This window comes from Dipodomys ordii, unplaced genomic scaffold (assembly GCF_000151885.1).
Source record: "Dipodomys ordii isolate 6190 unplaced genomic scaffold, Dord_2.0 Scaffold1, whole genome shotgun sequence".
Lineage (NCBI taxonomy): Eukaryota > Metazoa > Chordata > Mammalia > Rodentia > Heteromyidae > Dipodomys > Dipodomys ordii.
Window position 1 is genome coordinate 38587827 of NW_012267217.1, and position 13564 is coordinate 38601390.

The 13564-nt window shown below is 39.8% G+C and overlaps 1 protein-coding gene across 3 annotated transcripts in view; it reads left to right on the top strand.

Moving 5' to 3' along the window:
* The window catches only part of Cdk15 (cyclin-dependent kinase 15), an 83250-nt gene that overhangs the window by 16900 nt on the left and 52786 nt on the right, over window positions 1–13564 (top strand). For all 3 annotated transcript variants that reach the window (XM_013035970.1, XM_013035838.1, XM_013035907.1), the window contains exons 5-8: window positions 2211–2305; window positions 3178–3240; window positions 10212–10335; window positions 11402–11522. In XM_013035970.1, coding sequence (XP_012891424.1) covers window positions 2211–2305; window positions 3178–3240; window positions 10212–10335; window positions 11402–11522 — 403 coding nt within the window. The remainder of the gene's footprint in view (window positions 1–2210; window positions 2306–3177; window positions 3241–10211; window positions 10336–11401; window positions 11523–13564) is intronic.

Genomic DNA, 13564 nt, shown 5'->3' on the forward strand with positions numbered 1-13564 from the left:
ATCTTGCTAGCTATGTCCTTTGCCATGCAGAAGCTCTGCAATTTCATGCAATCCCATTTGTCCAACCTTTCTTTGATTTGTTGTGTTTCTGGGTCTCTGGGTTTCTGGGTGCCAAAGAGACCTAGGGTTTCTCCTATTCCATCCTGTAATGTTTGCAGAGTGTCTGCTTTGACTCCGAGGTCTTTGACCCATTTGGAGTTGATTCTGGTGCAGGGTGATATATAAGGATCTAGCTTTAGTTTTCTACAAGTAGTTAGCCAATTTTGCCAGCACCATTTACTTAAAAGGCTGTCTTTCTTCCATTCTTTTTTTTTTTTAGCTCCCTTATTAGATGGCTATAGGTCTGTAGGTTCATTTGTGGGATTTCAATTCTATTCCATTGGTCCTGAGGTCTGTTCTTGTGCCAGTACCAACCAGTTTTGATTACTATGGCTTTATAGTAGAGTTTGAAATTTGGTATTGATATTCCTCCAGCAGTGTTCTTTCTGTTGAGGATCATTTTTGCTATTCGGGGTCTTTTATTGTTCCATATGAATTTTTGGATTGCCTCTTCTATTTCCTTGAAGAATGAGGTTGGAATTTTAATAGGTATCACATTGAATTTGGGAAGTATTTGATAGGTATCGCCTTGGGAAGTACTGCCATTTTCCCGATGTTGATCTTTCCAATCCAGGAGCATGGGAGATTTTTGCCACTTTCTAAATTCTGTTTTGATTTCCTTTTTCAAGTTTTTAAAGTTTTCATCATAGAGGTCCTTCACTTCTTTGGTTAAGTTAATTCCTAGGTATTTTATTTTTTGTGGGGCTATTACGAATGGAGTTGCTTTCCTAATTTCAGCCACACTTTTCTCATAGTTGGCATAGAGAAAAGCCATTGATTTTTGAGGGTTAATTTTATACCCTGATACTTTGCCAAAGTTTTGAATCAGCTTGAGTAATTTGGGAGTGGAGTCTATGGGATTCTTTAAATACAAAATCATGTCATCTGCAAAGAGGGAGAGTTTTCTTTCTTTCCCTATTTGGATCCCCTTTATGTCTGCATCTTGTCTTATCGCTGTAGCTAGGCATTCTAATACTAGATTGAAGAGAAGTGGAGAGAGTGGACATCCTTGTCTTGTTCCTGAGTTAAGAGGAAATGGCTTTAGTTTTTCACCATTAAGAATAATGCTTGCTGTAGGTTCGTCATATGCAGCCTTTATTGTTTTGAGGAATGTTCCATGGATTCCTAATTTTTCCAGAACCTTCATCATAATGGGGTGCTGGATCTCGTCAAATGTTTTTTCTGCATCTATTGAGATAACCATGTGGTTCTTATCCTTGCTCTTATTATACATTTTTGACTACCATCCTTTTAAAGCCAGAAGTCTTCCTATCTCTGGAATACCCAGAGATACCTTTTTAAGTCCTTTCTGACCATTGGTCTCTTGTGGTGACTTTTCCCTTTTAAAGAGTGCCTTCAGCACTTGCCTAGCATCTATAGAGTAAGATTGTGCATTTGATCATAGCACAACTAATTAAATAAATACTTGGCTGCCTACTGGGTAACCTCATAGAAACCCGTTTCTGACTAGGTAAGAGACACTTGGCACTCTCACTCTGGGATTTCTCCAAGTTTCACATTTGCATTTTCTCCTTTCCATGGAGGTCTGGAACATTCCTTTTAGGAAAGCCTGTCCTCTCTTATCAGGTTTCTTCACTCCATGTTCTTATGCATCACAACCACTGGTGCTGTTCACCTTGATGCCATTTTGTGTTTTCTTTTTCCTATTTTTCTTTTTTGAGTCTGATTCCATGTTAGAAAGTCTGCTCTAGAAGGAAGAACACTGTATTTTCTGCTCCTCCAATGGCTGTAATCCCCCCAGGGTCCCTTTCTTACAGCTCTGAAGCTGGGATGATGAGATTCCCAGGGGGGGGGGGAGCATTCACAAAGTGCTCTGAGTGCTCTGATGAAATTGATTAGGTAAATGGAAACATACTTTTTTGCAACCACTCTAGCCTGTAAGAATAATAAGTTGCATAAATGCAGTGGTTCACCATTTAAAAAATAATGAAGCCCCTCTACCATTTATTTATTTCCAAAGAGATTTATTTCCAGCTGTAAAAACTCAGGAGGCTTGATCTGAAATGTTTGAAATATAAATCCTGCTTCATAATTTTAAAGAACACTTTGATTATCAGTGATTGATTTAACGTATCATTTAATCTCTCTAGCTTCTCTACTGAAGGGTTTGAAGCATGCCAATATCATCCTCCTGCATGACATAGTTCACACCAAAGAGACACTGACATTTGTTTTTGAATACATGGTGAGTTCTCCAGCATTTTCTTACACATGAAGGAAAAGCCTAGTGCTTATATAACAAATCTGTTAATATTTTATGGCATAATGAAACTTTCATTACAATGTAGAAGGCATCATGGAAATTTTCATTATTGTGATTAGTAGAAACACTGTTTTTACAACTACCTTTTAGCCCTGTTTCTTTACTCATTTTTTTCTTTTTTTTTTGCTGTCCCTTTCCCCACCAATAATAGACTAGGATTTTGAGTTTGTTTTCAACATAAAATGTTTGCACTTAAAAAAAAATCTAGTGTTGGGGCTGGGATGTAGCTCAGTGGCAAAGCGCTTGCCTAGCAAGTGCAATGTCCTGGGTTCAATCCCCAGTACCAAAAAAGAAAAGACAAAAAAAATTCTAGTGTTCATCAGATCTGAGCAGAACTTAACATATATATATAATATACAAAATATTATATATAACATATATAATATATATATAAATTGTACATAAGCTCACTAAAGAATAATTCATTTGTAACTTTGAAAAGAGAAAAGAGTCAAATGAGCAGGAAAAAACCCATAAGGTTTAGCTCTTGACTTGCCTCCAAAGACATTTTGAGAGTAAGAAAATTCCTGTGTCAGGTTCAGTGCCAGTCATTGAAATGAGCGCCTCTTGTTTGTGCCAAGCTTCCTTCTATCAGCAACCAGCGAGGAAAACACACTGCCTGACCTTGACAGCAGGGCTTAGAGAACCTGGTTATCCTCCTTTTATATCTTAGTCTAAACTAAACCCATAACTTTGTTATATCTCTTGACAGTCAGGTCTATGTTTTGCATTAGGACCCTATCCAAGCACCACTAACCTTGCTCTGTATTGTCTTTCTCTGCTGCTTTGTTTAGCACACGGATCTGGCACAGTATATGTCTCAGCATCCAGGAGGGCTTCATCCTCACAATGTTAGGGTAAGTACTTTAAGGATAGACTCTCTTCTAGCCTGTTCACCACAGGAGAATTTTGAAACAGACTGCCACCACAAAGCAATGTCCTATGACACTAGAGGATGTACATACTGATACTCTAAATAATTTTTTTTAAAGAGTTCCTTGAATTATGGGGCAATGTCTAGCTATTTTCTAGGCAGCCTAACCCTGTCAATCATTGCCAGTATACATACATCTTTAGACATATAAAGCAATAAAAACAATTCTATTAAAAATGAAAGACAGCCTGTGTGCTGGTGGCTCATGCCTGTCATCCTAGCTACTCAGGAGGCTGATATCTGAGGATCACAGTTCAAAGCAAGGCCTGGCAGGAAAGTCCATGAGACTTTTTTTTGTGTGTATGTCAGTCATGAGGTTTGAACTCTAGGCCTGAACGCTGTTCCTCAGCTCTTCAGCTCAAGACTAGAGCTCTACCACTTGAGCCACTGCACCACTTGAGTCTCAATTAACCACTAGAAAAAAAGGTGGAGCTGAGGCTCAAAGTGGTAGTCCCTGAGCAAAAGAGCTCAGGAACCGTGCTCTGGCCCTGAGTTCAAACCCATGACCAACAACAAAAATAAATAAGTAATAAATAAATAAGTAAAATGAAAAACATGAAGCTAGGCACTTTTAAAATGAATTCCTTCTTCATTGCAGACTGTTGACATCCATGATAAAATTTGCATTGCTTATTCTAGCTGCTCCTGTTACACATATGGGACTGAATTCCATTCTCCCCATCATTAGAATAGAAATAATAAATGCTTAACTAGCTGTAATGATACATCTGCTATGAATTTTCAAAACCATTTATATTTCATGCTTTTCATTCCCTCTGGTTTTATTGGCATTAATTGATTCCTAAAATAACCCTCTGAGATTCATATATGATGTAATTATTCAGTTAACAAATATTTACTTATGAATTTATTTATTAATTCATCCAAGAAATATTTATTGAGTACTTAGTGCTATATTGAGTTCTAGGGTTTCAATAATGAAAAAGTTGTGTTCCTTCATCTCAGTGACTTAAAAAGCTATAAGATATATGGACTTGCAAGATAGCAGGAAAATGTAAAGTAAGATGGCCATGTTAAGTAGAAATACAACAGGAATACATAGTAAAGGGTTCTAAATGCAGTCTTAGAGGTACAGGTTGGAAAGAAAGTTTGAGGGCAAGAACTTAAGGAGAGTACAAAAAATTAAATAGCTATGGAGAAAATGGAAGACAGAACTAGCCAGGGAAAGCAGGAAGGCGATGTTAAGGACCCTGGTAAGAATGAAAATCATTATATCATATGCATGATCATGATCGTTCGTTTGTGCCAGTCCTGGTGCTTGAGCTCAGAGCCTGGACCCTGTCCTTGAGCTTTTATGCTCAAGACTAGTGGTCTACCACTTGAACCACAGCTCCACTTCTGGCTTTTTTGGTAATTTATTAGAGATGAGAGTATCATGGATTTTCCTGTCAGGGCTGGCTTCAAACTATATTCCTCAGATCTCAGCCTCTGTAGTAGCTAGAATTACAAGTATGAACCACTGGCACATAGCTATGGAATTTTCTTTTTCTTTTTTAAAGGCAGTGTTTAATAATTTGAACAAAGAATGGAAGGAGATGGGCATTTGGATTGATTCAGAAGTGGAGGTCATCAGACATATGGGAAAAAACATAGTTGAGTAAAAAAGTTGAAGAGCTTGTCAAGAAGAATTAAAGTGATGATCCTGTCCCTACACTAACCCAAGGTAGAATGTGAAGACAGTTTAACCTGAGGTAGAAAGTGAAGAGAGTGTGTAAGTGCAAAGAAACCGGAGATTTTGAGTCAATAGAACAGATGCAGAAAGAGTAACTGAGAAAGACCTATCAGTCTTGAGTGACCTGGAAATGCAGAGAAGGATTTAAAAAAAAAGATAGAGAACACGTAATTCCTGCACAAGGGACTTATTGTAAAGCCAAGAGAAAAAAATATACAGGAATGCTATTATAGGATATTTGTGACGAATTTCAAATGAGGGGTAAAAACTATCAAGCCATCCCAGGGAGAAAAGTCCACGGGATTCCCTTCCCAAAATAACGAGCAAAATGCTGGCTGGAAGCAGGGTTCAAGTGCTAGAGTAGCAGTCATAAGTAAGAAAGCTGTATGAGCTCAAGGCCCATAGAGCTGAGTGAATTTCAGAAAAGGACTGGTATATTCCAAAAACTAAAATTAATTCAGTAACCCTAGAGTTTAGAATTAGCAGTGTTAATGCTAGGTGTTGGTGTCATAGCTCACGCTTGCAATCCCAGCACTCAGGATGGAACTGAGGCAAGAGGATGATGAGTCCCAGGTAGCCGGGGCTACACGGTGGTAAGTTTGAGGCCAGATTAAGTGATGTAGTGAGACTCTGTCTCAAAGCCAACAAAAAAAGTATGGTGAAGTGGCTCATATCTAGATTATCAACTACTCAGGAGGCAAAGATTGAAAGGATCATGGTTCAAGACAACCCAGTCAAGAAGTTAGCAAGGCCCCATCTCAATGAAAGGAAAATAGGTGGGTGGGGTTTTTTGGGTATTTTTTTGACTGGAAAGAGAAAAAATGCTTTTTTGGAAACAAAAATATACTCCACTGACCTATCATATGCCTTTCTTTCCTAACCAGCTTCATCCCCAGGCTCTAACTCTCCTAGTACATCCTGCTACTTATTCCCTGAATGCTGGGTTCTAACCTTGACAGTAAGGCTGCTAAGAACAGCAGTGATACAAATGTGAGATGAAAGAAAAAGGGGTAGATATAATTACCCAGAATGGGCAGGAAAAGGAAAAGTCAGCACAAATTTCTTTGGCTTTGAGTGGTAAGATGAATGGTTTGTGCATTCACTGAGATGGAAGAATGGGAAGAAAATGGATTTTGGATATTTATAGTCAATTATGTTTTGGACATGCTGAGTGAGATGATTATGGGATGTTCAGGTGACCTTCAGACTATGTAGGACTTAAGATCAAAATAGAAATCTAAGTTAGAGTTAAGACTTTGAGATGAATAGAATACAGTTGTTCACTGTGGCCATGTATGGGAGTAAGATGACTAGAAGAGAGTGGCAGAAGAATAAGAGAAGAAAGTCAAGGAAGGGATCCTAAAGCACAGCAATGTATGTGTTAGAAGTAGAACCCATAAAAAGAAAATCAGAGGGGTTAGGAGAAAAAAAATCAGAAGAATGTGGGAAAAAGGAAAGTTTCTAACACTGGCACGTATAGAAATGAGAGACATCTCTTGGATTTTGTAGCAAAAGACATTGGTGACCGTGGTTTTAAAAAATATGAATGAAATGATTACTGCAGAAGCAGAAACACTTTCCATGAGAAGGTGAACTTGGATTTCAGAGGACAAACATTTCCACAGGGTGGAAAGATTTAGCATATGATCATGGGACTTAGTGGATGAAGAGGACTGAAGAAGCAGATCATAGAAGCTGAGGAGTTTGGCTAGACTTAGTCTCAAGGACACTGGTTTTGTGAGAAACAGCTGTGGCCCAAATACCAGTCATCAGTGAAAGGTAGTGACAAGCAGATAAGTAGATGACAACCAGAACAGGGATGGAGGAAGATGTAGCTGGTTGGCATGGATATCTAAAGGACACCCAGAACTCAGGCTGGAGAGTGATGGGATTGAAGTGGTATTGGAGAAGGAAAGGCAGCTCATTCTACTGTTCAGTGATTGAGGCTATGAAGAAACTATGGGAGAAGTAGCATTCGCTTAAGAATGCAGAGAGAAGCAGTTAAGTCATGTCTCAATTGAGAGCAACTAGAAAGGAGTGTGCTAGAATTTAACTGTGGAGACTTTTAAACCATGATTGAGTAATGGAGAAGGAAGAGTGAAAAGATTTGAGAACGAAGAGAAACTAGGTTGAAAAAGAAGAAATGCAGCTCAGAATGAAGATGGGTTCTCTAGAAGACAAAGCAATAGCTAGAGGCTTATTTTGAAAAATGACAAAGAAAGGCAGATGAAGTGAAGTGAACCTGTTTCTGGTTTCTGATAGAACAAGTCCAAGGGCCCCTGGTGAGTGGAAGGATTTGGGCTTTTCTGAATTGGGTTGGCTGACCGTGAATGCGTTCTGGTTGTGTGTGTGTGTGTGTGTGTGTGTGTGTGTGTGTGTGTGTGTGTGTGTGTGTGTGTGTGTGCCAGACCTGAGGCTGAACTCATGCTTGACCACTGTCTCTGAGCTTTTTTGCTCAAAGCTAGCACTCTAACACTTGAGCTATAGCTCCACTTTTGGCCTTTTGGTGGTTAATTGGAGGTAAGAGTTCTCATGGACTTTCCTGCTTGGACTGGCTTTAAAACACAATCCTCAGATCTTAACCTCCCAAGTAGCTGGAATTACAGGCAGGAGCCACCGGCACCTAACAATAAATTGAGTTTTTGAAAGACTCCTAGCCCAGATGGCATTAGCTCAGTTGAATTGTTTTGTTCCTAGTGAACCTGATTGTGTTGGAAGCTGCTCTAATCCCTGGGGTCTGGGAAACCTGGAAAGAGTCTGCCCACCATCCGACTTAACTTGAGTGAGAAAATGCCCCAGGATTTGGTTGTACTATGATGTGGGAATTGATGAAGGAAGATCCCAGGTCATGGGATCAGAGTGAGTGGGTGGTGAGTTTAGTCTGCATGGCCTGCAATTGTGACTGTGAGATACATACCTTAACACTGCAGGGCCTCTTGCTTACAAATACTGGAAGAGGCAGAGAGGAGAGGGACTGGGCAGCAGGAAGGTGGGTGGAGGTGTGGCCAATTAGAATTGCTGACTTTTGGGGCATGAAAGGCATTTCAAGCTGACCAACTGAGAAGCTGTCTCTGACTTAGCCAGCTCATTCCCTCCTTCTTGTCTGTTTAACTACATAGCCCAGGCTGAGTCAACCTCCCAAATGCTAGTATTATAGGTACATTCCATCATACTCGACATGTTTTTAGTTTTCTTGAGCCCTGATTTTTCATCTATAAGTTGAGGACAAATTACCTTCCAAAGCTGTAGTCTTCCCTGGTCACTGGCTTCCTAATCCCTGCTCTCACTTGCCCTTTTCTCCCTCTTTCCTTAGTGTCTTCTCATTGGAACATATTTTTAAGGATATACTATGGGATCTTTTCTTTTGGCTGGAGTTTAAATTGGTTCTTTAGATTTTCTAACATTTATATGTATATTTTTAACAAACAGGCTTAAATGCTATATAAGAATTTTGTGCTTTGGTCGCTTAGTGTTTTAGTGAGTGGTTAAATGAATAGTGTGTGTATGTATGTGTGTGTGTGTTGGAAATCTCAGAGGACAAAAATGTTAGGAAGACTCATAGGATCAGTGAACATTTGAAGAAGTCCTAAGAAATTTCTGATGTTTTAAATTTTATTTATTTATTTTTTTGTGGGTACCAGGACTTGAATTCCCAATCTCAGGCTCTCATTCAGCCTTCTTGCTCTAGTCTGGCACATTGCTGGTTCATTGGAGATGGAGTCTCACAGATTTTTCTGCTGAGACTGACTTCAAACAATGATTCTCAGACTTCAGCCTCCTGAGTAGCTAGGATTACAGGCATGCGCCACTGGCAGCTGACTCAATCATTTTTAAATGACTTTGGACTTGAGGTGGGAGCATGGAACTTCCATAGTCATCTGTAGGTATGCTGTGTGCAGCAGGTAAACTCCTTAGATTCCTGCTTCTGTTGGATCATGAGCTTGACTTCCATGTCTCTATATCATTGTTAGGGTTAACTCTATTCCTAAGCAGCTCTGAAGTTTATAGTTTCCAAAATGCCATGGGGGGAAAATGGATTTTTCCTCATGTCTCTCCTCTGCCATTTTGCCTGTGACCCCCGGAATGCAAGCCTGGCTCTTTCTTCTCTAGACTGCCAGAACATGTTCTCAGTTGGCATAAGTAGGTATCTGAAGTCTCCACTACCAAGGGCTCTGGAAAATAGCAAGAACCCTACTATTTTTTCATCCTGAAGCTTCAGTGTTGATGGGAACTCGGTGATACCTTTGGTTTTGGAGTTTCATCATCACATGAAACATTTTAAAATCAAGGGCCAGAATGTATCCCTTACAATCACACTCTTCTTTCTTCATCTTACTATTTATTATTATAATTTTATTTTATATTTTGGAGAGGGGCTCATTTCTTTTGGCCTTTAATTCCTCTTCATCTATACTGTATATGTCTCTGTTTTTGAGTTTGAATTTAAGGCCTTAAAAATAAGTTGATAAACCTGGTGTTGTAACTCAAGCCTGTAATCCTAGCTATTTAGGAGTCTGAGATCTGAGGATTGGAGTTAAAAACAAGCCACAGCAGGAAGGCCCACGACACTCCTATCTCCCATTAACCATCAAAAAGCCAGAAGCGGAGCTGTGGCTCAAGTGGTAGAGCACTAGCCTTGAGCACAAAAGTTCAGGAACTGTGCCCAGGCACAGTTGAATGAAAAAAAAGGCTTATAAAGATAATGATGGTTTTATTTCCTAACACTATCTAAAGATATATTTCCTACTTGAGTTTCCTTGTATTGTGCTTTTAAAAGGGTTTCCTATCAGAAAGTCTGGAAAACTTAAGCTGTTGCAAACTTTAGAATATCATTTCCAGGTCAACTTTGATCTTATATGCCAAGATCATCAGTAGGGAAAAAAATTGTATCTTTCACATCTAAATCAAGAACTAGTGTTCCCAGGAAACTTCAAAGTTCCACTTCAGATTTTTAGGGAAGGGTAATTCAGTATCAAGGGAACGAGATGTCAGGAAAAGCCAGAATCCCTTGTTTAAGATATAGTCCAGTTACTTAATTTTCTTTGTCCTTTTTCCTCCCTCTGAACAAATGTGAATTTTTTTTTCCTTTCGTCTCTCAAGAGACACTTTCACTATATTCTTTTAGATGACTGTTTTTGATTTAGAGGAGAAATCAACACATAGGAGCTCGAATGTCCTTCAGTAATGTTCATTCCTTCCAGCTTTTCATGTTTCAACTTTTGCGGGGCCTGGCATACATCCACCACCAACACGTTCTTCACAGGGACCTGAAACCTCAGAACTTGCTCATCAGTCACCTGGGAGAGCTCAAACTGGCTGATTTCGGTAAGTCACTCCTCAAGTCGCCTTCTGGCTGGTGAACAATGATGCTTTTGTGTACACTTGTCTAAAGTATTGACGAGGCCTGGCCTTTGAAAACTGGGGGCCTGGGAATATGATGCTTTGTGAGGATATCAAGCTACCCTACAGGAAACATGAGGCAAGAAGGAGGGAGAGCTTGGTAACTTCTCAGGATTCCATCAGCTGCCAGTCTAGCCAGATGGCCAAAGCCATGTCCACTTTTGATATAGAGACATTTGGAAAACAGATGGGTACTTAGTAAGTTTCCCTTCATCTGAGTGATATTACAAATTCTCAGACTGGATCAAGGAGGAAAAAGAGCTTAACACCAGACCATATTAGAGTCTCCCGCAAGAATGAAAGCTCATTCCTGCTCACCTAAGTATGGAAGCTTGCCTGTATTCCCACCAATACAACGGTGTGCATTTCCCTATCACTATATCTTTCTACTTTAACACTTAAAGTTTATAATTCTATTTACCCAAATGCACACACATACATGTATGCATATGTGTATTTCAATGGATAGAGAGATATAGATATTGCTGTGTATAACTGATTTTCCCCCTTCACTTAGACTATAAGCATTATGAGACAGCTGAGGTCTATTTCTGTTTATCATTATATGTCTAGTGCCTTCCTTGTTGGGCAGATGTCTAATGGTCATACTGTGGCTGAAGGAGGTTGTCTCTTCCTGCTCATCACAGCTCTGAGAAAGGAGAAAACAGATGCAGAATATTTAACCCCTCCATTAAGTACTTGACCCAGAAGTTCACATGTCACTCTGTTCATGCTATGTAGGCAAGAATGTAGTCACCTGACCACACTTGGCTGGCACATCTAGCTACAAAAGAAGCCAAATTTTCAGATATCCTCTTAATAAAATGATGTCCAAGGATCAAGATATTCAGTGGTTTTCATAGAAACACCTTAAATGTGTGTCATGTTTAAATGTTGCTTGCTCTCCCACTTATACTTTCCCTGGTATAGGGCACTATGTGTTCCCGGGAAGGCCCAAGACAATGGGTTCTATGCTTTTTCCTCTGGGCAGGTCTTGCTCGGGCCAAGTCTATTCCTAGCCAGACATACTCTTCAGAAGTTGTAACCCTCTGGTACCGGCCTCCTGATGCTTTGCTGGGAGCCACTGAATATTCCTCTGAGCTGGACATATGGTAAGAGATAATACCAAAGATAGCTTTGAACAGCGATCCTCAGATCTCAGCCTCCTGAGTAGCTAGGATTACAGGCATGAGCTACTAGCACCCAGCTATCATGCCAACTCTATTTCTAATAAATACCATGGATTCTGTTATCTTGAAAATGTCACATAGCCTCACAATTGCTGTCTCTCCATTTTTAAAAAAATGAAGGGAATAACCTCTCCCCCTGAGAGATGAGTTGAGATTGTAGTCAAGTGTCAGAACCCATAGCTGAGGAGGCCCTTATGTTAATGGCCCATCGCAGTGAACGTGGCATGGCAGGCACTTGTCATTGAGAACAACCAATGGAGACAACACACTGGAGCTATCACAATCAGCTAGACGTGTGAATGAGTTCAGTAGCCAGTTCCTCTAAGTTAATATAATACATGGAAATCTCTTAAGGCTTTAGAAGGAATTTAAACATGGACTCATTTTTTAAAAAATCAGCCATAATGAGGTAGTGGCTCATACGTGTAATCTTAGCTACTCAAGAGGCTGAGATCCGAGGATCATGCTTCAAAACCAGCCCAAGCAGGAAAGCCTATGAGACTCTCATTCAAATTAACTACTCAAAAAGCTGCAAGTGGAGCTGTGGCTCAAGTGGTAGGATGTTAATGTTTAGCCAAAAAAAAAAAAAAAAAGCTCAGGGACAGTGCTAGGTCCTGAGTCCCAGGACTCCCTCTCCACCACACAAACACACATACACACACACACACACACACACACACACACACACACACACAAAATCAATCAATCGATCAGTCAATAATAGATTTTTTTCCTTAAAAAAAAAAGAATTAAACAGTGCCCTGAAAGGCAAACCTAAGCTTTTAGATTTTGTAAAGAATTGAGAAAGGTTGCAAAAATGTTCCTCCAGTGTTTATGAGTCATAGGTTTCTGGTACTAGATATCATTTCTAGAAATATCACCTGCTAGTCAAAACCCCTGAAGCTGTCAGCTCCCCCAGCTCTGCGGGCTCACATCAAAGGCTTTCAGCAGACTCAGGGAGGCTCAGCTCTTAATGATGTCTTCCTGGTTGTGTTTCACTGACAGAGTGAACTTCTACCCATCAATTTTGAACATTGTTTTATTGCAGAATATTTCAAATGTTCAAGCACATATATAATATGTAGGTAGATCCATGATTCTCAACCAGGGGCAGTTTTGCTCCCCAGGGGACATTTTGCAATGTCTGGAGACATTTTTCATTGTCATGGCTGAAGGGCAGGAGGGAGTGTCGCTGACACTCTACTGAGAGAGAGATAAGGGATGCTGTTCAACATCTTGTAATGTGAAAGACAGCTCCCAAGCAAAGACTTCTCCAGCACAAAATGTCAGTGGTGTCAAGACTGAAAGAGCTGGTATAGATTAAGAAGCATAATATGGTGAACCTCCTGACCCCCTACCACTGTAACCACTGGGATATAATCAGCACCAGCTGACATGCCTTCCCCATCAACCTGCCCTCCATTGGTGGGGGGGGGGCTTTTACTTAAATTTGGGTTTATTTCCCTTTTGTTCTTTATTTCCTTACTTTAAAATAGTAGTTTTGCATTAATTTGCATTCTTTAAAACATTATTTTTAGCCCAGCACTGGTACATCATGCCTATAATCCTAATTCAGGAGGCTGAGATCTGAGAATCATGGTTCCAGCCCAGGCAGGAAAGTTCCTGAGACTCTTATGTCCAATTAACCACAAAACCAGAAGTGGCAGAGTGGTAGAGTGCTAGCCTTGAGGAAAAAAAAAGCTCAGGGATAACATTCAGACCCTGTATTCAAGCCCCAGGACTGGCACAAAATAAAATAAAATAAATATTATTTTAACCTGTTTTGAGCATTTGTAAACATGATATCACATTGTTTGATACTCCGAGATTTGTCTTTATTTCATGTACTATCTTTCTAAGATTCATCCATGTCGATCTGTGCACCTACAACTTATTTCCTGATGACAAACATTTCTGTTTTTCTGTTTTGTTTCTGTTACTTTGGACAGAATGATATATATATA